The sequence below is a fragment of the Thamnophis sirtalis genome, unplaced genomic scaffold (genome assembly GCF_051295495.1).
Source record: "Thamnophis sirtalis isolate CommonGarterSnake01/CBP01778 unplaced genomic scaffold, rThaSir2_p1.2 scaffold_14, whole genome shotgun sequence".
NCBI classification, from domain to species: domain Eukaryota; kingdom Metazoa; phylum Chordata; class Lepidosauria; order Squamata; family Natricidae; genus Thamnophis; species Thamnophis sirtalis.
The window spans coordinates 48,343,679-48,370,767 of NW_028261394.1; the positions used below are offsets into that span (position 1 = coordinate 48,343,679).

The window sequence follows — 27,089 nt, forward strand, 5'->3', positions numbered from 1 at the left end:
CTCTTGCTTCTTCACCAGTTCTGCCCAGGAGGACCTTGGGGCCAAAGGCTCTGCCGGAACAGTCCAAAGGGCACCTGCTAGATGCCCAGGGACCACAGCTCCCCAGAATCCCCAGCACTTGACTTAAGAACTTCCGGGAAGTGCCACCCCAGGAAAACCACTGGCCGCGGCTGGAAGAAAGCAGCAAATGCCGAGTGGCACCGCCAGACTTACTCCGAAGGCCCAGAAGCCGAAGATGACGATGATGAAGTCCACCACATCGGCCAAGAACATGAGGGCGTAGACATCCGTGGCAGCCCGGTACTTGCTGTGCAGGATGTCCTGGAAAAACCGGCAGGCCGGCTGGACCGTGCGCGCTCTCCTGGAGGAAGAGGGGTGGAGAGGGTTGAGTGGGGCTCTGTGTGTGTGTGTGTGTGTGTGTACTTTCTCAAGGTGGCTCAGGCGCAGAATTGCCAATGGCCAAGAAGTCCGGACTCAAGTTCACCTCTGTAGGGTGCAAGGAAGGGCCCAGCCAGAGTCACAGCCCAGCAGGAAAGAGAATTGGCATTACTGCCCATTCACACATTCGCTCGCACGGTTCCTGTGCACACCGAATGCGCGCTCTGCCTGTGTGTGCATTTGCACCTAAAAGGCTCTGCGCACGCACACGTCAGAAAAGGGGGGAAATCTAAATTTTTGCAGTGAAGATTGTTCTGTGCGAGCGCAGAACCTGAAATCAAGATGGCAGCGCCGATGATGGAACCGGTTCGGGGGCATGGCAGGCTGAGTTACTACCTACCCAGCCGAACCTCTCCAAACCGGTAGGAAGCCCCCTCTGGGCTGCACACTGGGCTGAGCCATAAACCCAAGGATTGCCGAGAAGCAGGGACGTTGGTGGAGCATGGCTGGAAGGGCAGCCTGGGGCAAATGGGCTGGCATGTATTTTAAGACCAGAGCAACGAGATAATATTGGGAGGAGGCTCAGTAGACCCCTCCCCCATTCACCGAGCCCAGCACAATCCGACTTGCAAGGCTCAGTTTAGAGCCCCCCCTCCCCACCCAGCAGGCTTCGCTTTTGCTGTGGAACGGATTCCCCCGTCTGGTCCATCTAATCGACAATGGCTGAACACAACGCATAGCAATAGCAGTTAGACTTATATACCTCTTATATACCCTCTCTAAGCGGTTTTACAGAGTCAGCATATTGCCCCCAACAACAATCCGGGTCCTCATTTCACCCACCTCGGAAGGATGGAAGGCTGAGTCAACCCTGAGCCGGTGAGATTTGAACCGCCGAACTGCAGAAAGCTGAAGTGGCCTGCAGTGCTGCACTCTAACCACTGCGCCACCTCGGCTCTCTCTACCTGCCACAGCCAAACCATCCCCAGCATGACAACCCGTGTTCCTTGGTGAGGATTCCCCCACAGGCTGTTGCCAGCCCTTCCTCCCCCACCACCAGCCCGGTTCCCCATCACTCACGCAGAAGCCAAGAAGTGCTTCATCTGGCGTTTGGCAGCTTGCATTTTTTCTCCGGAGGCCCCCGATTTCTTCTTCTTCTTCTCCTCCTCCTCCTCCTCTTCCTCCACCTCCTTCTCCTCTCCTTCCTGCTCCTGGATCTCTGGGGCTTGGAAAGAGAGAAGCGGGGTGGACTCCTGGCCCATCTCCGCCTTCTCCCCACTGATGTGCTTCAGCCAGGGAGCCTCTGCCCTCCCCTCGTCCCTCCCAAACCTCCTGGGTTCATCCCAGCCAGCAGGTGCAGCCAAAGGAACCCTCTTCGGCAGAGGCTCCACCAGGGCGGCGGTCCCCTCAATTCATCTGTGCCCTCCAACGGGACCCAGACATTAATCAGTGGGATGAATGCAAATCTCGAATGGGTGAATAAAGTCAATGACCTGCCCTCCCATTTTGCCTTTGGGAACCTACTTTGACTACCTGGAGATTTGCTCCGTTGCTTCTCCTTCTTCTTCCTGAACCGAGAGCGGAGGCTTTTCTGCACCTCCGGCTTCTCCTCCATCACCACCACCTCCTCTGCCTCGGGGCTGGCCGATGCCGAAGGCTCCGGCTCCTCCTTTTCCTTGGCCGTGTCATCTCGCGGTTCTTCTGTCTCCAGCTGAGGCTTGGGCAGGAGGTCTTCTTCGTGGTCCCACAGGCCGTAGCTCTGGAGAGGAGAGAACTCCTTCAGAGAGGGGCCGAGCTGTGCCGCAGACCCAGAGAAGGCTGGGAGGAAAACCAGCCTGCGTCTCTGGCTGAGCAATAGCAATAGCAGTTAGACTTATATACCGCTTCATAGGGGTTTCAGCCCTCTCTAAGCGGTTTACAGAGTCAGCATATCGCCCCCACAGTCTGGGTCCTCATTTTACCCACCTCGGAAGGATGGAAGGCTGAGTCAACCCTGAGCCGGTGAGATTTGAACCGCCGAACTGTAGCTAACAGTCATCTGAAGTGGCCTGCAGTGCTGCACCCTAACCACTGCGCTACCTCAGCTCTATCTATCTATCTATCTATCTATCTATCTATCTATCTACCTACCTACCTACCTACCTACCTACCTACCTACCTACCTATTTCTATCTATCTATCTATCTATCTATCTATCTATCTATCTATCTATCTATCTATCTATCTATCTACCTACCTACCTACCTACCTCTATCTATCTATCTATCTATCTATCTATCTATCTATCTATCTATCTATCTATCTATCTATCTATCTATCTACCTACCTACCTACCTACCTACCTACCTACCTACATCTATCTATCTATCTATCTATCTATCTATCTATCTATCTATCTATCTATCTATCTATCTACCTACCTACCTACCTACCTACCTACCTACCTACCTATTTCTATCTATCTATCTATCTATCTATCTATCTATCTATCTATCTATCTATCTATCTATCTATCTATCTATCTATCTACCTACCTACCTACCTACCTACCTACCTACCTACCTACCTACATCTATCTATCTATCTATCTATCTATCTATCTATCTATCTATCTATCTATCTATCTATCTATCTATCTATCTATCATCATCATCTAATCTATCTACCTACCTACCTATTTCTATCTATCTATCTATCTATCTATCTATCTATCTATCTATCTATCTATCTATCTATCTATCTATCTATCTATCTATCTATCTAGCAATAGCAGTTAGACTTATATACCGCTTCATAGGGGTTTCAGCCCTCTCTAAGCGGTTTACAGAGTCAGCATATCGCCCCCAACAACAATCCGGGTCCTCATTTTACCCACCTCGGAAGGATGGAAGGATGAGTCAACCCTGAGCCGGTGAGATTAGAACCGCTGAACTGCAGATAGCAGTCAGCTGAAGTGGCTGCAGTGCTGCATTTAACCACTGCGCCACCTCGGCTCGGCTGAGGATTCCTAGCAACTCCCCAAAGGCCAGGTGTCCCTCGGCCTCAGCCACGCTTGCTCTCCCAGCCCAGCTGGGGATCCGGGGTCCCTTCTTACCAGGAGGAGGGAGCGGTGGAAGAAGAGCACCAGGAGCTGGATCAGGTCGTATTTGATGTAGTTGTCGGTCTTCTCGACGCCCAGGATGCGAGGGGCAAAGAACGGCTTCCCCTCGTAGCGCACCATGGTGGTGTAGCTGTTCCAGGGGAAGAAGCCGAACTGGAAAAGGTACTTGAGCACCACCATGACCTGTGCAAGAAGAATCCGGGGGAGGAGAAGAAAGATTTGGTTCTCCGGCATTCCATTTTCTACCAGAGGGCTCTCCTCGCAAGGAAGGGTGGAAGGCAACCTCTCTCCTCATTATCTGAAGCCTAACGGTTCCACCACAAAACCACGTTCGACTAAAGCGCGCTCGACGAAACCGCGTACCTGACGTCATCACAGCGCAATGAAAAAAGAACGCTGCGAACGCCAAAGCTAAAATTAACCCCTAACCCTAATCCTAACGCTAAACCTAACGCTAACCCTTAACCTAATCCTAAACCTAATCCTAACCCTTAACCTAACGCTAAACCTAACGCTAACCCTTAACCTAACCCTAAACCTAACCCTTACCTTAACGTGAATCGGCTTGCTTTCAAAGCGCTATTTAAAGCTCCCTTTTTTTTAGGAGGGAACTCAAGAGAAGAGAATGGAAGGAGGGAAGGAGGAAAGGAGGGAGGGAAGATATGAGAGAAGGAGGGGGGGAAGAAGAGAGGAAAGGGAAGGGGAAGGAAAGGAGGAAGGGAAAAGAAAGGAGGGAAGGAAGGAGGGAAGGAGAGAAGGAGGGAGGGAAGGGGAGTGGGAAAGAAGAAACAAGGGAAGGAAAGAGGGAGGGAGGGGAGAAGATACCTAACCTTTGATGTCTATAATGATTTTGATATTATGGGAATGTCTTGAAACACAGTCAAATGTAAAGCGAAACAGTGGATGTTGTATTGTCTTTTACCAGTTATTGGTTGTTGTATTTTTCTTTTACTAATAAAAATACTTTAATAAAAAATAAAAAATAATAAAAAAATAATAAAAAAATAATAAAAAAATAATAAAAAAATAAAGCGCCCTTTTTTCTCCGCGGTCGCTGTTGTCGCCCTGCTGATGACGTCAGCGACGCGGTTTAATCGGGCGCGGCTTAGTGGAGCGCGGTTTTGTCGTGCCACGAAGCCTAACAGCTGAAGATAAGTTGCCTCTGAATATGGAGGCTCTACTCTCAACCATCCGAATGAGTCCAGAGCCTGGGCGAGACTCAGCCAGTATCTTCAGACCCCTTGGAGCCCAGCCTGGGTCTCTCCCAGGGGGGAAATTCAATTTTTTCTTTTACTACCGGTTCTGTGGGTGTGGCTTGATGGGTGTGGAAGGAGAAGGATGCTGCAAAATCTCCATTCCCTCCCCACTCTGGGGCCAGCCAGAGGTGGCATTTGCCGGTTCTCCAAACTACTCGAAATTTTCGCTACCGGTTCTCCGGACCCTGCTGGATGTCACCCCTGGTCTCTGCTGAACAGGCCCTTCCAGACAGCACGGAGAACCCTAAGCCAGAGTCCCTGAAGCCGCCCCCCCTGGTGTGTCATGGTGGGCTCCAGTTCTTGCTGGTAGGGGAATGGAGGCAGTCCAACAGACCAGGCAGGTGGGCACCCAGCGAGAGGAAATCTGCCCAGTTTCCCAACAGTGGCAATTTCCAAGTAAATGGACTTCAACTCCCAGAATTCCACCGCCAGCATCGCCGTTGCTGACAATTCTGGGAGTTGAAATCCATTCGCCTTCAGCTTGCCAAGCTGGGAAAAGGCTGTGCCAAGCCATTCCTCCCATCAAAATGAGCTTTGAAGACTTCCGCCACCCGCCCGCTGAAGAAGGGCCCCCACCTCTGTGTAGACGATGGCCGTCATCCAGAAGGACTTGCTGGGCCGTGGGATGGAGAGCATGGCCCACAGGAAGACGAGGATGGGCAGGACGATGGAGATGACCGAGGCCGTGACCATGTTGTTGAGGATGATGATGAAGTAACACAGCAGGTCCGAATGCCCAGCCACAAAGTGGTAACACGCCACCAGCAGCTGCACAAAGCGGTTTTGGGAACGGTAGAACAGCTCAGATTCCTCCAGCTCTTCGAAGGAGACATACCTGGAAGAGGAAAGGGACAGGTGGGGGTGGGAGCAGGTAGAGAAAGCTTCCTCCAAGCTGGAATCCCCACGCCCACCACCATCTGCCTTCCCCTGAGCTGAGCCTGCAACTCCCACAATGCTCCACTCTGCCTGGGAATTCTGGGAGTTGAAGTCTCAACATGCTGGATGGCAGAGATACTGTTTTTATACTCGTTCCCCTTTGTCTGTCGAAGATGTTCCAGGGATCAACAACCGCATCCTCCTTTAGGAGGGGGGTCGGGGTGGAGGGTGGAGGGTGGAGGGAGGGAGGGATATATATTAGGCTAGACACGATGTGTTAGATCTCAATGCAATGTGACTTCACATGTATACTGTTTTTCTCTAATATTTCTTTAAAAATAGGATAAGCCAAATACATTAACATATAGTGGAAATACACCGAGGGGAGGAGGAGTAGGAAAGAAGAAAGATGGGTAGAGAGGGATGGGAGAGAGGGGTGGAGTGGGGAGGTGAAAAGGAAGGAGGGGAGTGGATCTGGAGAGAGGAGTGGCAGAGGGCGAGGGGAAATAGGGTAGAGGGGGATGATGGAGGGAAGATAGAAAGTTGGAGGGTGGTGGAAGAAAGAGGTGTATGGAGAACGGAAGGAGGTATATTGGGCTTTTATTTTCTGGGGCATTGTCAACAAGAGGAATTGATGCAATTATTGTTTAATACTGTATGGGGTATACATGTGAGTGCATGAAAATGAAAATAAAATATATTTTAAAAACAACAACAACAACAACAACTGCATCCTCCTTTGATGGAATAAGAGTTCTGGAACTCCTCCTTATCTTCTTGAGAAAAGTTCTCCAACCTTGGCTACTCAAAGACTTCAACTCCCAGAATTCCCCAGCCAGCTGAACTGGAACCTCCGTGTCAACTCTGGAAGTTGTGTTCGTGGGAGGCCAGGCAGAGGGTCTGCTTTGGCTCGTGTGACCCTAAGAAGCCACGGTAAGTGGGGTGTCCTTGCTCGCCCAAGGCAATACCTGTTCAGGAGCAATTCACTGGCGGTTCTGGGGCGACTCTTGGCACACGCCAGCAGCTCTTGGGAGTCGCTGGGAACGAGTCCTGCGTTGTCCGGAAGATCCACGGCTGGAATTTGCTCCTCGCTGGCGCTTCGAGAGTTGTAGCCGGTGCTGTCAGCACTGAAGACCTCTGGCCCGTCGCAGCCGCTGTGGGAGCATAAAAGGGGTTACACATTTGACGGAATTCCCCCTTATTTCCCAGTTCAGACAACATGCCTGCCCCAGAGGTGCTTTTCCAACTGGATTTCCTTGTCTCTACACACCCCCCACCCCTGAAAACATTTCATTTCTCATCTTAAGAAGCTTCTCCAGTTCGTTTCTGGACGAGAAGCAAAAAGTTTTCAAGGCAAAAAACAAAGTCCGGTTGCCTTTTGGGAAAGGACTTTTGGGACAACCAGGACTTGGATGATTGAGAATATCCACAGACATTCGAACAACATGCTGCAACACCAGAAGGAAACTAAATGCGCCAGCTGGAACTCCTAACATCAGAGCCCCTAAGAAAATGAACTCGGGCTGAAACTGCTCAGGTCCGGTGTGCTGTGCAAGTCCGCTGCTGGATGGGCTCTAAGGGGGGGTCACCCAACCCACCTCAAGCAGGACAAGGGACTGAACTGCCTACTTCGTAACAGATGGCTGCCAAGAGCCTCCAGGGAAGGAGAGGCTGCCCACCACCCAAGGAACAGGGGTGAAATCCAGCAGGTTCTGGAGAACCAGTGGTGGGAATTTTGAGTAGTTCGGAGAACCGGCAAATGCCACCTCTGGCTGGCCCCAGGAGTGGGGAGGGAAGGGGGATGTTGCAGTATCCTTCCCCTGCCACGCCCACCCAGCCACGCCCACAGAACCAGTAGCAAAAAAAAATTGGATTTCACCACTGCACCCGGGGGCCATTGCCACAGCTGCCCCAGAAGCAGCACTGCCAGATGATGGAGGGGGAAAGGATGATGAGGTGATGGTGGTGGTGGAGGAGGAGACAGAACTGAGGGCCAGAAAGCCTGGGAGATGCAGGTTGAAGGTCCACCTCCAAGACAGGATCCTTGTCTTGGGCTGACCTGGCGCCACTGGTCCTGCTTTCTGCTCCTGGGAAGGGAGCCCTCTTATCCTCCCCGGGACGTGCCTTCCTCAACTCCTGGGCCCCACAGGGAACAGGCCCAGACTCTGGGCTCACAACCCCACCTGCTGCAAGGCAGAGCCGCCCCAGCTTCCCCTCCCCGGCCCCATATGCACCTGCCTGGAAGCCATGCTGTTGGGTGAGATGGCTGCCGTCCCAGGCAGGGCCGTGTCCTGCGAGGTGTTGTCGGCTGGTGTGGCTGGCTGATACAGCCTGTCCAGGATGCCTCTTTGAACCTCCTCTGCCTGCGTGGGGGGGACAGGGACGGAGAGGGATGAGCCTGCTGGAGGAAGCAGGTTCCCCTCCAAGGCAGCCCCAGCCCGTCCGACGGGCGCTCACCTGATCCAGCTGCTGGGTGAGCACAAACCTCTCGAGGCCCAGGATGGTGGAGAGATGCTCGTGGTCCTTGGTGAGGGCCCTCAGCCACCGGGTCAAGCCGTCCACCGTGGCCTGGCACAGCACCCACAGGAAGCGCAGGGCATTCAGGATCCGCTGCAAAACGTTGCTCTTCCCTGAGAAAAAAACAGCCTGGGTAGCTCGCAACATCTCCAGGCAGGAAAGGGAGCCCGTAGTAGAACAAACAGAGCTGGAAGGGACCTTGGAGGTCTTCTAGTCCAGCCCCCTGCTCAAGCAGCAGACCCTACACCATTCCAGTCCAATGACTGTCCAGTCTCTTCTTCAAGACCTCCAGTGATGGGGCACCCACAATTTCTGGAACCAAGCAGTTACACTGGTTAATTGTTCCGTATTTCCCTCCTCCTCTTTTCTTGCAGTGCACTGCCCCTGCACATGGAGGATCCACCTCTTACAAGGGAGTCTGGCCGATCTCCATCTGAAAGCTGGAAGCCCTTTGCAAGTTCTTAGTTAACTGGGTACATGCTGTCCTCGACCTGTGGCCAGTTTGACCAATTTGACCGGTCAAATTTATGACATACACACACACCCCCTCCCCAAAGGTAGTTACGACCCGATTTCAGAATTATGATGCCTCCCCGGGTCACAGGATCACATTTCGGATGCTTGGCAATCTCTCTGCATTGGCAAAGAAACAAGGTTTCTGCGCCGAGTTGGCGCAGTGGTTAGGGTGCAGTACTGCAGGCCACTTCAGCTGACTGTTATCTGCAGTTCAGCGGTTCTAATCTCACCGGCTCAAGGTTGACTCAGCCTTCCATCCTTCCGAGGTGGGTGAAATGAGGACCCAGACTGTGGGGGCGATATGCAGACTCTGTAAACTGCTTAGAGAGGGCTGAAAGCCCTATGAAGCGGTATATAAGTCTAACTGCTATTGCTATTGCTATTGCTATAGTTGCAGCATTTCTGCTGAAAACGGATGTTTGTGTCTGGTTTTCAGGGAATCGCTCCAAAGGGAAAGATAAGATTGCTCCAAGACCGTGGTGACCACTTAATGACCAGTGTAAAAAAAGGTTGTAAAATTGGAGCTGTGGAATCCCGGGAGTTGGAAGTCCCCGCATCTTAAAACAGCTGAGATTGTGAAACCTTGTTTTAAGGGATTGGACCCTGAAGGTGGGGCCAAAGCTGCAGGCATTCCCTTCCATCGTGAGCTACCTGGACTTGTTTCCTCTTCCTCCTCCTCTTCCTCCTCCTCCTCCTGGCTGTGTCTCTCCTCTGGCAATCCACCTGGCAGAGTCTCCCCTTTGGCCTCCTCACCTGCAAGAGGGGGAGATGGCGAAACCAACGGATCGTGTTCAGCTGGACGCCCCATAGCCACCCAGGTCCTGAAGGTTGACAGGAAGAGCCAGCTGGGGAAATGGTCTCACCTGGGGAAGAGCTGCCTTCAGCTGGATCCGTCCGCCGTTCCTCTTCCTCCTGGCGCTTACGGAGGACAGTCCTCGTGCTGGTGACCCAGGCCTGGTAGGCCAGCTGGACCCAGAAGAGAGAGAGAGAGATCGAGCCTGCCTCATGCAACTGCTGGAGAACATCCCAGAAGCAGGAGAGCCCATCACCCCGCCAGGAGAACCATCTCGGGACCTCACAAGAGACAGACAAACCCCGAGAGTCCAAATGCTTTGAAGGCAACTCCACCATCCCTTGACAGGTGTCGGTGGTGTTGGCTGAGGAGATGGGACTCAGGTGTCTGGATGGCACAGGGGGTTTCTGCCTGAAGAGGTCTCAGGGCCTTTGCCAACTCGAGCAGGTGGCATGAGAAGACACAGCCCCCTTGAGCATGTACAGAGGGCGTTCCTATTAATATATGGCATTCATGCAGCAGCCTATCAGGGCCTGGGGAGCAGGAAAAACTGTCTTTATAAAAGAGGGGTGCATTTATTTAACCAGCAGCTGTGAGCCCAACTACAAAGGAATTAGGGGGGGTTTGTAGCTTGCATTTGTTTTATAATAATCATAAAACGTAAAATTTAAAAATGTGTATTTCCTATAGTACAGTGGTTCCCAAACTTGGCAACTTTAAGACTTGTGGACTTCAACTCCCACAATTCTCCAGCAAGCATAACTTACTCTCTTGCAATCCCTTCCTCTGCAATCTCTCCACTTAGATCAGAGGTCTTCAAACTTGGCAACTTTAAGACTTGTGGACTTCGACTCCCAGAATTCTCCAGCCAGCATAACTTACTCTCTTGCAATCCCTTCCTCTGCAACCTCTCCACTTAGATCAGAGGTCTTCAAACTTGGCAACTTTAAGACTTGTGGACTTCAACTCCCACAATTCTCCAGCAAGCATAACTTACTCTCTTGCAATCCCTTCCTCTGCAATCTCTCCACTTAGATCAGAGGTCTTCAAACTTGGCAACTTTAAGACTTGTGGACTTCAACTCCCACAATTCTCCAGCAAGCATAACTTACTCTCTTGCAATCCCTTCCTCTGCAATCTCTCCACTTAGATCAGAGGTCTTCAAACTTGGCAACTTTAAGACTTGTGGACTTCAACTCCCAGAATTCTCCAGCCAGCATAACTTACTCTCTTGCAATCCCTTCCTCTGCAACCTCTCCACTTAGATCAGAGGTCTTCAAACTTGGCAACTTTAAGACTTGTGGACTTCAACTCCCAGAATTCTCCAGCCAGCATAACTTACTCTCTTGCAATCCCTTCCTCTGCAATCTCTCCACTTAGATCAGAGGTCTTCAAACTTGGCAACTTTAAGACTTGTGGACTTCAACTCCCAGAATTCTCCAGCCAGCATAACTTACTCTCTTGCAATCCCTTCCTCTGCAATCTCTCCACTTAGATCAGAGGTCTTCAAACTTGGCAACTTTAAGACTTGTGGACTTCAACTCCCAGAATTCTCCAGCCAGCATAACTTACTCTCTTGCAATCCCTTCCTCTGCAATCTCTCCACTTAGATCAGAGGTCTTCAAACTTGGCAACTTTAAGACTTGTGGACTTCAACTCCCAGAATTCTCCAGCCAGCATAACTTACTCTCTTGCAATCCCTTCCTCTGCAACCTCTCCACTTAGATCAGAGGTCTTCAAACTTGGCAACTTTAAGACTTGTGGACTTCAACTCCCAGAATTCTCCAGCCAGCAGAGCAGAGCAGAGCCAGAGCAGAGCTGGCTGGAGAATTCTGGGAGTTGAAGTCCACAAGTCTTAAAGTTGCCAAGTTTGGGAACCACTGCTATAGTAAATTCATATCCCGGGCAGTCAGTAATACCTGTGCTCTCCACCCACCCAAGGCCTTGTAGGGGGAAATCTCCTGCCCCCTCCTCACCTGGAAGGCGCTCTGCTTTGGGGGCTTCGGATCTTCCACGGGGGGCTCCTCATCCTCTTCGCTGTCCGTCTCGAACAAGAAGTAATCCCCCGAGTGGAGCACTAGGGGCCCCACAGCAAAAGTCAGTCAGTGCCCTTCTCCTCCCTCCTTCCCCCCCTCCTCAACAGCCCCACGTGGGTCGGGGAAGGCCACGGCTCCCTTGAGAAGAGAGGCATGCAGGAAGAGTAACAGAAAGGCAAGAGTGCCTCTAGGCATGTACAGAGAAGGGCCACCCTACAGGTCAAGGAAAGGAGGGTAGGAAAGAGTTCAGAGGAGAGCCCACAAGGGCTGCCTGCCCTCCACAAATGCCTCTTCTCAGCCCTGGGTCTCCCTCCAGACCAAGGCCACAGGGCAGGTGACCAGCCAGAGCGTCTGGGCCAAAGGCTGGTTTGGACTCGGCTCTTCCTAAATTGCCCTCAGGGTGGAGAGTCGGAAGAGACCCAGCCAACCCCAGAGACATTTTCCCCCCACTGGTCCCTTTACGGCAGTGGTTCCCAAAGTTGGCAACTTTAAGACTTGTGGACTTCAACTCCCAGAATTCTCCAGCCAGCAGAGCTGGCTGGAGAATTCTGGGAGTTGAAGTCCACAAGTCTTAAAGTTGCCAACTTTGGGAACCACTGACATATGGCATTCTCCTTTCAGCTCTTGTGCTGCGGTTTGGATTTTGGATTTGATGCTTTGGGCTGTTTGCTGGCACCTTGGACGTCGAACTTTCGGTTGGGAAACTACCTCAAATCCCTTTGCCAATAAGGCCAGGCGCTGCCAGCGCCCTAAAGCGGCGTTTCTCAACCTTGGCAAGATGGGTGGCTCCCTATCGGTCTCCGAACGCGCTTCAAGGTGCTGGTTATCACCTTTAAAGCCCTACATGGCCTAGGACCCGGATACCTGCGAGACCGTCTCCTGCCACATACCTCCCAACGGCCGATAAGATCTCAAAGGATGGGCCTTCTCCGAGTGCCGTCGACCAGACAATGCCGGCTGGCGACTCCTTGGGGGAGGGCCTCCTCTGTAGCTGTTCCGACCCTATGGAACGATCTCCCCCCTGAGATCCGGACCCTCCCCACTCTCTCGGCCTTCCGAAAGGCCACTGGCTATTCCGGCAGGCCTGGGGCTGTTGACCTCATAAATGAGGTCCAGCCCCATCTAGATTGAGTGTATGGTGTGTTGCTTTTAAATCTGTTTCTTTTTCTCTATTTTTAATTCTTATTTTTTCCCCTTAGAATTGTATTCGGTAAGCCGCCCGGAGTCCTTCGGGTTTGGGCAGCATATAAATTCATTCAAGAGCCGAAGTGGCACAGTGGTTAGAGTGCAGCACTGCAGGCTACTTCAGCTGACTGCAGTTCTGCAGTTCAGCTGTTCAAATCTCACCGGCTCAGGGTTGACTCAGCCTTCCATCCTTCCGAGGTGGGTAAAATGAGGACCCGGATTGTTGGGGGCGATATGCTGACTCTGTAAACCGCTTAGAGAGGGCTGAAAGCCCTATGAAGCGGTATATAAGTCTAACTGCTATTGCTATTGCTAATTTCAATTTCAAATTTCAACTCCCAGAATCCACCCAGCCAGCACGGGAGTTAAAAGTCCACCCACTTTCAAGCTGCCCAAGGTTGAGAAATGCTGCATGGGTACACCCACCCCCAGGGGGCTTGCAATGTAACCCTCCCCCCCTCCCAATAAACTCCAGCGAGTCCTGAGGGATGTTCCTGGGGGCCAATTCACGGAAGGCCCCACTCCCGTGGCCGGATCTCCCAGGGAATTCGAGTGAGCAGAGAGGGGAAGATTCTGCTCCCACTTCCCCCCATTCTGGCCAGTGCAAACACGTTACCCCTGTAATGGCCCTGCCTCCCCCGGCAGCCTCCGTCCACCCGAGAAGGAAGGGCTACTTCCTCTGGGGAGAGTAGAGCAGGCGATGCGGGGCTGCCCTCCACAGAATGTGGTTTTCCTTGGAGGGAAGAAAAGAGAAGCAGAGAAAGTCAGAGAAGATGCCAACGTTTTTCCCAGGCAACAAAGACATGCAGAGACCCTCCCCCGAGCAGGCAGAAGAAGCTGGCAACGGAGGAGACCACCCAAAATATGTCCACACAACATCTCAGTGGGGGGGGGGGGCTTTCTGGCAAAGCACTCTGGCTAGGACTGTGGGCGGTTTGGATGGCACCTAGCTGGCCCTTTCCCCTTCTTTGGTGAGGGTTCCTATTCTGTAAGGCAAGGGTGTCCAAACTTGGGAACTTTTAAGACTTGTGGACTTCAACTCCCAGAATTCCCCAGCGTTCTCTCTCTCTGTCTCTCTCTCTGTCTCTCTGTCTCTCTCTCTGTCTGTCTCTCTCTCTCTCTCTCTGTCTCTGTCTCTCTCTCTGTCTCTCTCTGTCTGTCTCTGTCTCTGTCTCTGTCTCTCTCTCTGTCTGTCTCTCTGTCTCTGTCTCTCTCTCTGTCTCTCTCTGTCTCTCTCTCTGTCTCTCTCTGTCTCTCTCTCTGTCTCTGTCTCTCTCTCTGTCTGTCTCTCTCTCTCTCTCTCTGTCTCTCTCTCTCTGTGTCTCTCTCTGTCTCTCTGTCTCTCTCTCTGTCTCTCTCTGTCTCTCTCTCTCTGTCTCTGTCTCTCTCTGTCTCTCTCTGTCTCTGTCTCTCTCTCTGTCTCTCTCTGTCTTTCTGTCTCTGTCTCTCTCTCCTCTCCCCCCCCTCTCTCTCTCTTGCTTTGGAAGTTCATTCTGGTCCACCAGGCAGAGTGCATATCACACAGTAAAGGATTGTTTCTCAACCCCGGAGTCCTTAAGAACAGGGGCTTCGGTTCCCACAATTCCCAGCTACCCAGGTTGAGAAACACCGCACTACAAGGCAACACTCACTAAACACTCCCAAAAGGACGTATCTGCAGCATGCGTAGCCAAAGCCCTTTCACAGCAGGTTCTGGTGCTCCGGCTCAGCCAATATGCCTAAGGGAGGTGTAGAGGGCAGTGGGGACGTCCTTGATGGATGGAGGAAGAGGTGCTATCAAGGCAACGGCCAGACGAGAGGGGACTGAACCCAGGGCACGGATGTAAGGTGAGAACGTGTTTCAGTTGAGCCCCATCCTAGTTCTCCCAAAGATAAAGGCAGGGGAAGCACATTTGGGCTTGCAAGTTTCTGCTGCTATAGCTTTACAATAAGAGTAGGACTGATCTACACGGTACTGGTGCAGGGGTGAAATAGAGCCGAGGTGGCGCAGTGGTTAAATGCAGCACTGCAGGCTACTTCAGCTGACTGCAGTTCTGCAGTTCGGCGGTTCAAATCTCACCGGCTCAGGGTTGACTCAGCCTTCCATCCTTCCGAGGTGGATAAAATGACCACCCGGATTGTTGTTGGGGGCGATATGCTGACTCTGTAAACCGCTTAGAGAGGGCTGAAAGCCCTATGAAGCGGCATATAAGTCTAACTGCTATTGAAATGCTACCGGTTCTGACCGATTCACTAGAACTGGTGGCAAAAAAACGCTTTAAAAAGTGAAATGAAGAAGGCCAGACAATCGCACGGCTCACAGCTGATCCATGCGATTGTCAGAACTATTTCCCCCCCCCCCACTTTTTAAGGCATTTTTTTTTCCTGCGGGTTCGGACAAATAGATAGGGAAAAAAATGCTTTCCAAAGTGAAATAAAGAGGGTCCAGATCGTGCGAGTCACAGCTGATCATTGGAACTATATTCCTCCCCCCACCACTTTTTAAAGCATTTTTTTCCCTACCTATTCGTCCGAACCGGCAGAGAAAAGTGCTTTAAAAAGTGGGGGAAAGTTGGCCACACCTACCCGGTCACATGACCACCCCTATAAGCCACACCCACAGAACCGGTGGCAAAAACCCCTTCGATTTGCCCACTGCACGGGGCCAAGGTGGCGCAGTGGTTAAATGCAGCACTGCAGGCTACTGCTAGATCAGCAGTTCAGCGGTTCAAATCTCACCGGCTCAAGGTTGACTCAGCCTTCCATCCTTCCGAGGTGGGTAAAATGAGGACCCGGATTGTTGTTGTTGGGGGCGATATGCTGACTCTGTAAACCGCCTAGAGAGGGCTGAAAGGCCTATGAAGCGGTATATAAGTCCACTGCTATTGCTATTGCTATTGCTATCTCCATCTGCTCTACCTCGTTGGGCTGACAAGCAATAGCAATAGCAATAGCAATAGACTTATATACCGCTTCATAGGCCTTTCAGCCCTCTCTAAGCGGTTTACAGAGTCTCTCTTTACAGAGAGTTTACAGAGAAGCAACGGTGGAAGCTTCCAGACAAGCCCCCGAATAAGCCAGGGCCGCGTCTGGGATCTACATGGCAGTTTAGGGTGTTCCCTCAATCGAGCCACCAAGGTTCTGATGCCTGGTGAGGCCCTGAAGGACGCAGGCAGCAAGATACTCTGAGCGGCAGCCCATGCAAGAGGTGGCCGGAGAGTCCGGAAGAGAGGCAGGCAGAACAGATGGAGATGGATGGATGAGAGCCCAGATGACCCCACGGTTAGCAGTTGCAATGAACCAGGGTTAGTATGTCCGCCAGCCCTGAGGCTGGGCTGTACCTGTGGCGTGATCCAACCACGGGCGCCACCAGTGCTTCCCTTGCGGCCCGGGGTCCTTCTTCGCACCTGAGGCTGTGGAACAGGGTACAAGGGCAGGTGAGGGACACGGGGATGGCCGGAGGACAAGGCCAGCCGAGCCTGAACGAGCAGCCGCTCCATCTCCGGATGCCTTCCGCCAGCCCGGGCCCAAACGGTCTCCATCCCAGGCCTTCTCTGTGGGCCACCCATAAGGAACCTCCCGGGGGCCAAAAGCCATGCCTGCTTCATGCGGCTGCCAGTGGGCGGAAGAAGAGGGCGCCCTCCCCCCACTCTTCATGGAGAGCAAGCAGGGTGTAACCAAAGCCTACGGGGGGGTTGCAGGCAGGCAGGAGGCCAAATCCTAGGAGGGAGGCGGGTGGGACTTGCAAGGACAAAGGAAGACCCACATCCTCCCCGCTCAGCCTTCCGTGGGTCCAAATGGCTTCTACAGTCACACTTCCCGGCGTCTCCCGTCAGGAGAATGGCTGCTTTTGTAAACTCCGCTGCCCGGAACAACGGCGTGGCATTGATGCGACATGGGTGTCGACCACTGAAAGCAGACTGTGGGACAGGCCACTGCGGGAGTTCTGCTGCCCTTGGCCAGGGGACTTCCTAGAGGTTTTCCAGAAATGTTCCCCAGCCCGAAACTCCCTTCACACCTGGCGTGGCTGCCTCCGTGGCCTCTCCCGAGTCTCTGGCCAGCTGTCCCTGGTGGTACTTCTCCTGCTTGGCTCGAATCCGTTGCATCCTGTGGGCAAAGGGCAGGAGCTGGGCAGTGGCTCATCTCGCCATGCCATCCTGGATCCTCGTTTGCCTGCACCTCAAGTAATTTCTCTGGGTCCCAGGAGCCAAAGTCGGTGGCTCCGTCCTGCAAGACCCTTCCTCCCCAATGCTTGTGTCTCTCCTTGCCCCTTCCTGCCCAGGCTGGACTGGTAGCCTCCTCCTGGCATTTTCTCAGCCCTGCCTGAAGGACCATGCTTGGCCGTGGCAACTCCATCCACCAGGACAGAAGCTTCACTTCTGAGCAATCAGAGGGGCTTTGAGCCTCCACAGCCCTGATTCCCATCTGCAGACCCTTCAGGGATCCTCGATTCCCCCTGGCAGATTCCCCACTTCAGTCACAAGATCTCTCCCGGGGGAGCCAGAGATCACTCTGATGCAAGAGCTGATGGGCGAACTCCACCTCAGGTCCAAGGAGGGCCTGTGTGTAGGTCAAATCAACAAGAACAGAATCCCCTCCTCGCTCCAGAGAACGGCGTCTCCCACCCCAGTCCTGAAAGCTGGACAAACGCTTGGGCCGCCCTCCCTGCTGGCCATCTTGCTCTCCTTCCCCTCCCGTGGAACTTACTGCCGCTTAAGTTGGACCAAGGATTTCTTTTCAGCCTGGTGATGGGCAGTCATCTGCTTGATCATCCTGGCTTTGAAGAGGGCGAAGCCCCTGCGGAGACACAAACCAGGATCCATGGATGTCGGGAAGATGGCCGAGCCACCTTCCTGACTTCCCGGAGCGCCCTGACCAGGTACAGAAAACGGGCCGGACACCTCGGCAATGGAGGGCCCCGTATTCACTCACTTACTACCCTCCTGGCCTTCCGCAAAGCTGTTAAGTCCTGGCTGCTCCAGCAGGCCGGGGGCCCCTCGATATATCCAGCCCCCCGGAGATTGTGATTGTTGTATATTTTAATGTTGTTTGTGTATTATTCCCCCCTCCCTTGTTTTATTGTAAGCCGCCCGGAGTCCTTCGGGAGTGGGTGGCATACAAATCAATAAAATCAATCAATCAATCAATCACTCCGATCTGTGGGCAGGATGACAATATAGGAGGCCCTTGGCTTGTGGCTGCAATCGAGCCTACAATTACGGTGGTCAGTCAGGACGGTCACGAAGTGGGCCAACAGGCCACCCCTCCCAATTTCACCATCTTTTTTGTGGCGGTCATTAAGTGAACCCCGTGGCTGTTAAGCGAACGCGTCGTTTCTTATGGGCCTTTTTTTGGCTTGGGAGAGTGGACTTTTACACCCCGCATCCCCGGATGAGCAAAGCTGGGCACCGCCCCACAGACGCCTCCTTCCCACGCGCCCCAGCCCCTCCCCGCCCACCTGGAGGCCTGCAGGGCAGAGGCCTTGAGGTCGGCCCAGACGTGCAGGAAGTAGCAGCTGAGGAAGACTCTGCGCTGGAGGAGGAGGAAGATGAAGCAGATGCTGTCCCAGATGATGCCGGCTTCCTCCACTGGCAGCGCACAGTCCTGGTTCTTGTCCACATCCTTGGCTGGCAAAGAAGGGAGGAGGGAGGGGCTCAGACGGGGAGCAGAGCAGGAGGGGGGACCATATTGTGTGTCCTCCCCCCAGCTGCCTCCTATGGAAACTCTGGGCTCTCCCACATTCCCAGCCCCCCCGAGGAGCGGACTGTCTCCCACTCAAATGGACGCCTGTGTACAAGCTCAGCAGGTTAGAAGTGTCATCGGGGGGGGGGCAAAATGCCTCTTTTCTTTCAAATATCTTGGCCTGCGATTGAGGAAAACACTTCCGCTCGAATTGACTGGAACAGGAGCCGCAATGAAAGGTCAGGTTTCAGGGGTTGTTTATGCAACACGCTCAACGATAACCTTGGGTAAACGTGGCAAAAAGGCTATCTGTAGAATATGGAGCCAAAGTAAACCAAACCATGTTTCCCTAAATCAAGTGGGTTGAATCTCTTCCAGGCTGCCCAGAGGGAGGTGTGTCTTGGCCTTTCTCTAAAGTCTTTTCCCTACAAGAACTTCTGGAGTCCCCCAACTGTCGCTGGGCCAAAGCAACAGGAACCGCACAGGACTCCGGTTGCTTCGGTGGCAGTTGGGGGTTGCTGTGAAGACGTCGCCAATCGTCAGTGGAGAAATGGCACAGCTACGGGGCCCTTCGGCTCCCGCTCTTTTTCCATGCTCCGGACTCCAGAGCCACCCCCAGGACTGGGGAAGGGCAGCTCCCAGCTCCTCAGAGGTCAAGAGAAGATACTCACGGTCATAGTAACCCTTGACGGTGCAGGCCAGGCTGAAGAGCTGAATGACCCAACAGAAATTGTTCTGCATTTGCTGGACGAAGACGCAGGAGAGGAGCTGGCGGAGGAGAAAGGGAGTCACACCCCTCCCAAAAGGGATGGTCGGCATTCAGACCAAAGACCCATATTTTGCACGCACAACTGGGCATCTTTTAGTCCGGGAGAGGGAAGGGCCTTACCGAGAGCATGTTCTTGGCAATGATCACCGTCACGTTGTAGAGGATCAGGCAGTCCCACAGGATCAGGCGGGCACGCAAGGACCAGCGCAACATGGCGGTGCCGAAGAGCAGCAGGTAGAAGCAGGCCATCAGGTAGCCCAAGCCAAAGATGCTGATGCGGTTGGCCCCAGCGATAAAGACAACGACCAGGACGAACCAGAAGAGGTAGCGGAAAACACACACCTTGACTATGTCCAGGTAGGACCTGGCAAGCAGGAAAAAGGGAAAGAAAAAACGGAGAAGAAGAAGAAGAGTGATTCTAGCAGAATCGAATCAAATCGAATCAAAAATCCCACGAAAGTCATTGAATCTTTGTTGGATCTTTGTTGATTTAATCCCAGTTGTAAGGGACCTACCGTATTTTTCGGAGTATAAGACGGATCTTTTTCCCTCAAAAAAGAGGGTGAAAATCTGGGTGCGTCTTATACACAGAATACAGCATTTTTTGCCTCCCAAAACCCCACCACCAAAATGGCTGTGCATAGCCTCTAGGAGGCTTTCAGAGGGCTCCTGGGGGCTGGGGAGGGCAGAAATGAATGAAAAAAGGACCGTTTTTTGCTCAATTTTGTCCTCCCAGCCCCCAGGAGTACTCTACAAGCCTCCCAGAGGCTATTCATGCCCTTTTTTTAAAAAATGGGCCTGTTTTCGCAAAAAACTGACCGTTTTTGGAGGTCTGCAGAGTGCAAAAACTTTCTTTTCAATTTGCCTCTTCAAAATCTTGGTGCGGCTTATACTCCGAAAAATACAGTAAATGCAATGCTGGTTCGAACACCCTAGGATAAATCCTCCTTGGGAGCATGAAGTGAGCCAGGAAACGCCACTCAGGGGCAAAACCTGGCTAATACTAGCCCGGGGAAGGGACAGTTCTGATCTCACCTGCAATTGACAAAATTGGGCACGGGGTTTGGCTGCCCCTGCAGGGGCTCCAGCTGCTCCCGGTTGTCACCAGCCAAATGCACCCATTCCTCCGTTTGCTCGTTGACAAAAACCTTCCACTGCTGAGATGCGCAGAGGAGCAAGAGGAAGTCACCTGTGGGAAGCCATGTTTTGTTTTGAAGGCCCATCACATCAGAAGACACGGGAAAGCAGATGTGGCTGTGGGTGCCAGAAACGCCTCCCGTTTTGGAGAGGAGGAACAGCCCACTAGCACAGTGGTTCCCAAACTTGGCAACTTTAAGACTTGTGGACTTCAACTCCCAGAATTCTCCAGGCTGGAGAATTCTGGAAGTTGAAGTCCACAAGTCTTAAAGTTGCCAAGTTTGGGAATCACTGCACTAGCACGTCACCTCCCATCCCAAGGGGTGTGTCCCAATTTTGGTGTCTGTTTGTGTGTGGGGGGACACAATCCCAGACTATATTTAAGAACCGAACGACATCTTTTATGGAGAAGTGTCCTAGATGCCCAACTGTCCTTGGGGCAAGGAGCAAGACTACCAAGGGCTTCAACCTCCTTCTCAGGAACTCTCCCTGGTGCTGAATTCAGGCTGAGGCTCAGTGGGTCACAGAGGAAAGTTTTAATGACCCCAATCGAGTGGCAAAATGTCACACCCTTTCCAAATTCACTTCCAAATTGGGACAGTCTGTGGCTTCTCTTGCCACTAATGAGTACACAGTGTAAGAACAGCCACATGGGTAGGGCTGGGGTTCCAATGGGTTTGAGGATTTATTCCTATAAGTCACCCGGAGTCACTGAGAGTGAATTGGACGGGTATATACATTTGTTTAATACATTTTTTAAAAAAACGAATGATTTTTTTTATTTAAAAAAAGCAATTCTGTTCCACCAGGTATTCCAACCCAGCAGGTACTGTTTCCAGGTACTCACTCATGAGATTGATCGAATTGGGTTTCATGAAGAAGTCGGGGAAGTACATCCATTTGATGAGAACGGAGGTGATGGGAAGGGTGGGGCTCCACCTCCAGGGGTAATCTAGGCAGGTAAGAAGCAGAAACATGGATTCTTGGGGAGAGCACTTGGATCTGGAACCCAGCATCCTTCCCTTCCCCATTTCAAGATCTCCCCTCTCCAAAGCTTTTCCTTTTTAGAAGGAAGGTGTGCGGTGTCTTTGACCAGCAGCAAGTGATCATCTTCCCCTCCAGGGAGTTGTACAATTCCCACTTAAAGCCTGCTTGATCACCGTCACGGCATCTTGACACAGGAGAGTCATAATTTCACCAATTTCATACCTGTGAGACTGCCTACTGCCACACTCCTCCCAGCGGCCGGTAAGATCCCACAGGGTGGGCCTCCTTCAGATGCTGTCAGCCAGACAATGTCGGCTGGCGGCTCCCCGGAGGAGGGCCTTTTCTGTGGCTGCCCCGACCCTTTGGAATGAGCTACCCCCAGAGATCCGGACCTCACCCACTCTCACGGCCTTCAGAAAAGCTGTCAAGGCCTGGCTATTCCGGCAGGCCTGGGGCTGTTGACTTCATCGTTGAGGTCCAGCCCCGACTGAAATGAATGTATCTGTGTTGTTTTTTTTAACTTGTCTATCTTATTTTTTTTTATTATTATTATTTTCCCCTCTCTGTAAGCCGCCCGGACTCCTCCGGGATTGGGCGGCCTATAAATAAAATTAAACTTCAAACTTCATGAACAGCTCACACCCTCCTCCCGAGGTGGGTAAAATGAGGACCCGGATTGTTGTTGGGGGCGATATGCTGACTCTGTAAACCGCTTAGAGAGGGCTGAAAGCCCTATGAAGCGGTATATAAGTCTAACTGCTATTGCTATTGCTATTTGTCCTGGATCTCTCACTTCCCAGGTTTTGTGACGACTTTCTGGTCAAGGAGGAGAAAACTCTTCCTGTGTCTACACCTCTCCATTACGCAGAATGTGGTAAATTTTCTAGTATCCCCAAGCCAGCTGTTTTCTAGCTTAAAATCCCCCCGATATTACAAGCCTTTCTCAGAAGGGAAGTGCCCACTGAATGTTTGGGATGGCTTTTTTCCTGGTTAAATGATGACCTCATGATCAGAATGGCACTTGGAATAATGGCACACGGTTGATTGCTCTCTTTGGGGTTGTGCCTTTTACAGAAGCACCTTGCAATTACCTCCCTCAACGGGGATGGGAGGAGGAGGAGCAGAAAGGACGCGCCAAGCACTGGCTCTACTCGGAAGCAATGCTTGGCTGGCTCCCTAGGTTGGAGTCTCACCAATGCAGAGAACTGGAGGAATCCCAACGCAGAGAAGGTACTGGAAGATGAAGAAGAGAGCCAGGAAGAGGCAGTACTTGGACCAGAGCTTGGCAATGGCCTGACGCCGCCTCCGGGTCAGGATGACAACCAACCAGCATCCGTGGAAGATCACCATGAAGTTCATGCGCTGGCCAATCACGTTGACTGTCACTAGGAAGCAAATCTGAGGAAAGAAAAGGGAAAGAAGTCCAGGAAGAGGCTGCATTGGAAACCTTTGGTCTGGTGGCATCTTGGGGGATGGACGAGAAATCTCTGCTCTGGCATCAAGGGTTCTTCCAAGACTTAAGAAGCTTTGGCCAAATACCACACCTCTTTCTTTTATTCATTACTGCAAAAGCTCCACCCCTTTTTCATATGCCTTCATATTTTTGCTCCATACACTCCTGGTGCCTTAGCATTGCCAGGCCTGAAAACCATCTTTTTCCTTTTTGGACTTTAGGCCTGCCACACTTTCTATTATTTTATTTTGCATTTTCTATTGTGGAAAAATGGGAGGAGGGATTGTACGGAGTTGGGTGATACGTAGCCATAACAACATTCTTTCTAGAAAGCCAAGGTCATCCTTTGTCTCTACACCTGGCCAGAACTGGATGGGTAGAAGCTGCCAGTGTGGCAGGGGAAGAGTGGACCATGGGATGGACTTGTGGGGGTGGGGATGCAAGATCTTGAACTTTCAACTGGGTGGGAAAACCTGAAAACTTTCAGATTAAGCTTCTCCCAAATGTGCCAACGTGGCTCTCTTCATAAATTGGGACTTTTGAGGAATCCTTTGCCTTGGACTCTGATTTACTTTTGGATGCTATTTGGAACCCTGACAATCATACTGGCCAAACTTTGACTTCTTCATTCTACGCGACTTAAGTAGCATCTCCTCTCCAGCCCAGCCAGCAGCATCCAGCTCACCTCAAGGCCAAACTTGTAGAAGAAGTAGTTGATGAAGTACTTGATGCAGTTCAGCAAGCCTTGGTCAAGGTTCTGGCGCGTTGCATCTTCAAAGACGGTCTGGGTGAGTGGAGGCACCAGCTGGTGCTTCTTGCGATAGTATTCCTGGCATCGATACACCACCGCTTCAAAAACCAGCAGGACCAGGACCTGTAGGTGGTTCTGAAGAGGAAGAGGAAGATGAGCCAAGGACAGGGGAGATAGAGACCACCTTGCCTTAATATCATAGAGATTCCCTTCCAGATAGTATGACGGACTACCACTTCCTTCAGGGCTGGCGGGACCTGCTAAAGAGAGGACAGCTCCTGCGCACCTGGATGTAGCCCAGGCTGGGGTATCCTTTGCGAATCCCAAACCAATTTGCCGGGTCAACAGGACCTTGGTAGAGGGTAGAGTTGCCGATCTCCTCTGGCTGGAGGTTGGTCTCATTCAGCAGCGGCTAAAGAGGGGAAAAGGAATTGGGGCTGGATACTTCGGACCTGGGTACCTGAGAGACCGCCTCCTGCCGATTACCTCCCATAGACTGATCAGATCTCACAGGTTAGGTCTCCTCCAGATTCCATCTGCCAGCCAATGTCGGCTGGCGACTTCCCGGGGGAGAGCCTTCTCTGTTGCAGCTCCAGCCCTTTGGAACGACCTCCCCGTGGAGATCCGGACCCTTACTACCCTCCCGGCCTTCCGCAAAGCCACCAAGTCCTGGCTGCTCCAGCAGGCCGGGGGGCTTGTGAAATATCCAGCCCCACGGTAACTGTGAATGTTGTATATTTTAAAGTGTTGTTTTTGTCTATTTATCCCCCTTCCCTTGTTTATTGTAAGCCGCCCGGAGTCCTTCGGGAGTGAGCGGCATACAAGATCAATAAACTCAAACTCAATTACACTGTAACGCAACCCCTCAAAATAATTCACAATTCTTCCCAGGCGGTCAGGATGGAGTATAAATGGTTCCACCACAAAACCGCGGTAGACGAAAGCGCTCTCGACGAAAGCGCGTACGTGACGTCATCACAGCGCGACGAAAACAGCACGCTGTGAGCGGTAAAATTAAAATTAATGCGTAAATCTAAACCTAACCCCCCCAACCTAACCCTAAACCTAACCCTAAGCCTAACCCTTAACCTAACCCTAAACCTAACGCTAACCCTTAACCTAACCCTAAACCTAACCCTAAGCCTAACCCTTAACCTAACGCTAAACCTAACGCTAACCCTAAACCTAAACCTAACGCTTAACGTAACCCTAACCCTAACCCTTAACCTAACCCTAAACCTAACCCTAAACCTAACCCTTACCTTTATGTGAATCGGCTTGCTTTAATTTTATTTTATTTTAATTTATTTTAAATTTTATTTGTCGCGCTGCTGATGACATCACGTATGCGCTTTCGTCGGGCGCGCTATAGTTTTGGCGTGCCACGGTATAAACTCTTGGTCTGATCATCAGCCAGCATTTCCCTGGAGACCACCATTCCCCCAACCCCCTTCCCCTGTCTGTTTCTGGGACTGTTTCCCACGCGCACAACCTGAGCTTTGAAGGCGCTTCCATCCTCCCCACCACCACCACCATTTCTGGCTCTAAGGTGTGTGGGGGGCGGGGAGCATGTACCAAGCTGCAGTTTTTGTCGTAGTCTTCCGGGTTGACGATCTTCAACTGGTACAGCATCTTGCAGACGACGATGATGCAGGCCCAGATGGTGGAGAGGCAGGAGGCCATGTGGCGGAAGCGGCTGTAGGGCACCGCGAAGGCCCACAGCACCACCAGCAGCAGGTTCATCACCGACACCTGCGGAGGGGGGAAAAGGGGGAGAGGAGGCACACAACAGCTGGAGTTGTGCAGGGGAGGCCGGCATCCTCACGAGTTCCTTTAATCTTAAAAAGCAGAGTTCCCCCCACGGGGCAGAAAAGGGCCAGGTGCTGAAGGATGTGTCCAGGTAAGACTCCTGCAGCCTCACAGGTGACTTGGGGCCCTGCATGGCCCACACCTTTGCCCACAACAGTTACCACCCCTGTGGGCCGAAGCAGATCCTTTGCTACTCCCTCCCTCCATGGGCAAATTGTGGTTTGTATGGAGATAGCTTGAAGATTCCTAGAGCAGTGTTTCTCAACCTTGGCCACTTGAAGATGTCCGGACTTCAACTCCCAGAATCCCCCAGCCAGCATTCGCTGGCTGGGGAATTCTGGGAGTTGAAGTCCGGACATCTTCAAGTGGCCAAGGTTGAGAAACACTGTCCTAGAGGAACAAAATTCTGCAGGCGTTAAAATTCCTTGGAGGAACCGTTTTGCAGGCTGCATCTCCTCCATCTCGCAGCCGCCGGTGGCTTTCTGATCTGCCACTTTAAAGGCCAAACGGTTGGATACCCGGGTGGCTCCCTTGCCTAAATCAAGCCCCTCCCTTGGCCGTCAGCAGCTCCTCCCCCCCCCCCCGGGTTCAGCCACTGTCCGGGGGACTCACCTCCTGCAAAGCAACCCAGATGATGTACAGAGCCACCAACTTTAAAACGTGCAGCTCCAGCAGGCGGAGGAGAAAGACTCGGATGCAGCCGAGGATGTCTGAGAAGCTCTTCCCCAGCACCGAGAGGCGTTGCAGCACCAGGCCCCACTTGCTGGGCACAGCCTCTGCAGGGGGGAGAGGAGGAGGAGGAGGAGGAGGAGGAGGAAGAGGAGGAGGAGGAGGAGGAGGAAAGACAGAGCTGGGAATACTCAGACTCCATCAAGCCTGGTGCTTCAGAAGGCTTTGCCCTCCCCAGTGACGCCAATAAAGCCTGCTTGAAATGAAATAGCCATAGCAATTACCCTTAAGACTTCTATACCGCTTCACAATGCTTTTATAGCCCGCTCTGAGTGGTTAACAGAATCAGCCTTTTGCCCCCAACAATCTGGGTCCTCATTTTACCCACCTTGGAGGGATGGAAGGCCCAGTCAACCATCAGCTGGTGAGATTTGAACTAGCAATAGCAGTAGTTTATAGTTTATAGTTTTATTAGAATTTGTAGGCCGCCCTTTTCCCTGAGGGGACTCAGGGCGGCTCACATAAAACTGGGAAGGGGGGGATACAGACAACAAAATAGAGACATATACTAAAATGGTAAGTAGACTTATATACCGCTTCATAGGCCTTTCAGGCCTCTCTAAGCGGTTTACAGAGAGTCAGCATATCGCCCCCAACAATCTGGGTCCTCATTTTACCCACCTCGGAAGGATGGAAGGCTGAGTCAACCCTGAGCCGGTGAGATTTGAACCGCTGACCTGCTGATCTAGCAGTAGCCTGCAGTGCTGCATTTAACCACTGCGCCACCTTGGCTATGTTCTGCAGCTAGCAGTCAGCTGAAGTAGCCTGCAGTACCGCACTCTAACCACTGCACCACCTCGGCTCGGAAATAACTCTCCCTTAGAAGGGAAATCTGTTTATGTTCAGCAAGTTTAGTTCTCTTCCTGGATGGTGTCCCATCTCTAACCCTAACCCTAACCCTAAGCCGCCCGGAGTCCTCCGGGATTGGGCGGCTTATAAATAAATTATAAAGCCCTTCATGGTATTGGACCTGGGTACTTGAGAGACCGCCTGCTGCCAATTACCTCCAATAGACCGATCAGATCCCACAGATTAGGCCTCCTCCGAATTCCATCCGCCGGCCAATGCCGACTGGCGACTACCCGGAGGAGAGCCTTCTCTGTGGCTACTCTGACCCTCTGGAACAAGCTCCCCGT

At 52.2% G+C, this 27,089-nt stretch overlaps 1 protein-coding gene across 2 annotated transcripts in view; it reads right to left on the reverse strand.

The window, feature by feature from the left end:
• The window catches only part of PIEZO1 (piezo type mechanosensitive ion channel component 1 (Er blood group)), an 82,692-nt gene that overhangs the window by 7,770 nt on the left and 47,833 nt on the right, over nt 1-27,089 (reverse strand). The window contains exons 18-42 of one of the 2 annotated variants that reach the window (XM_087728844.1): nt 25,837-26,000; nt 24,991-25,167; nt 23,702-23,827; nt 23,350-23,550; nt 22,405-22,609; nt 21,072-21,176; nt 20,123-20,276; nt 19,208-19,451; nt 18,990-19,086; nt 18,095-18,263; nt 17,344-17,433; nt 16,655-16,743; nt 15,978-16,049; nt 13,274-13,390; nt 11,413-11,513; nt 9,507-9,609; nt 9,295-9,396; nt 8,068-8,240; nt 7,849-7,973; nt 6,579-6,764; nt 5,311-5,569; nt 3,473-3,661; nt 1,903-2,137; nt 1,459-1,603; nt 214-361 (exon numbers count right to left, since the gene is read on the reverse strand). In XM_087728844.1, coding sequence (XP_087584970.1) covers nt 214-361; nt 1,459-1,603; nt 1,903-2,137; nt 3,473-3,661; nt 5,311-5,569; nt 6,579-6,764; nt 7,849-7,973; nt 8,068-8,240; nt 9,295-9,396; nt 9,507-9,609; nt 11,413-11,513; nt 13,274-13,390; nt 15,978-16,049; nt 16,655-16,743; nt 17,344-17,433; nt 18,095-18,263; nt 18,990-19,086; nt 19,208-19,451; nt 20,123-20,276; nt 21,072-21,176; nt 22,405-22,609; nt 23,350-23,550; nt 23,702-23,827; nt 24,991-25,167; nt 25,837-26,000 — 3,776 coding nt within the window. The remainder of the gene's footprint in view (nt 1-213; nt 362-1,458; nt 1,604-1,902; nt 2,138-3,472; nt 3,662-5,310; nt 5,570-6,578; nt 6,765-7,848; nt 7,974-8,067; nt 8,241-9,294; nt 9,397-9,506; nt 9,610-11,412; nt 11,514-13,273; nt 13,391-15,977; nt 16,050-16,654; nt 16,744-17,343; nt 17,434-18,094; nt 18,264-18,989; nt 19,087-19,207; nt 19,452-20,122; nt 20,277-21,071; nt 21,177-22,404; nt 22,610-23,349; nt 23,551-23,701; nt 23,828-24,990; nt 25,168-25,836; nt 26,001-27,089) is intronic. The other variant, XM_087728843.1, reaches the window with a different exon arrangement.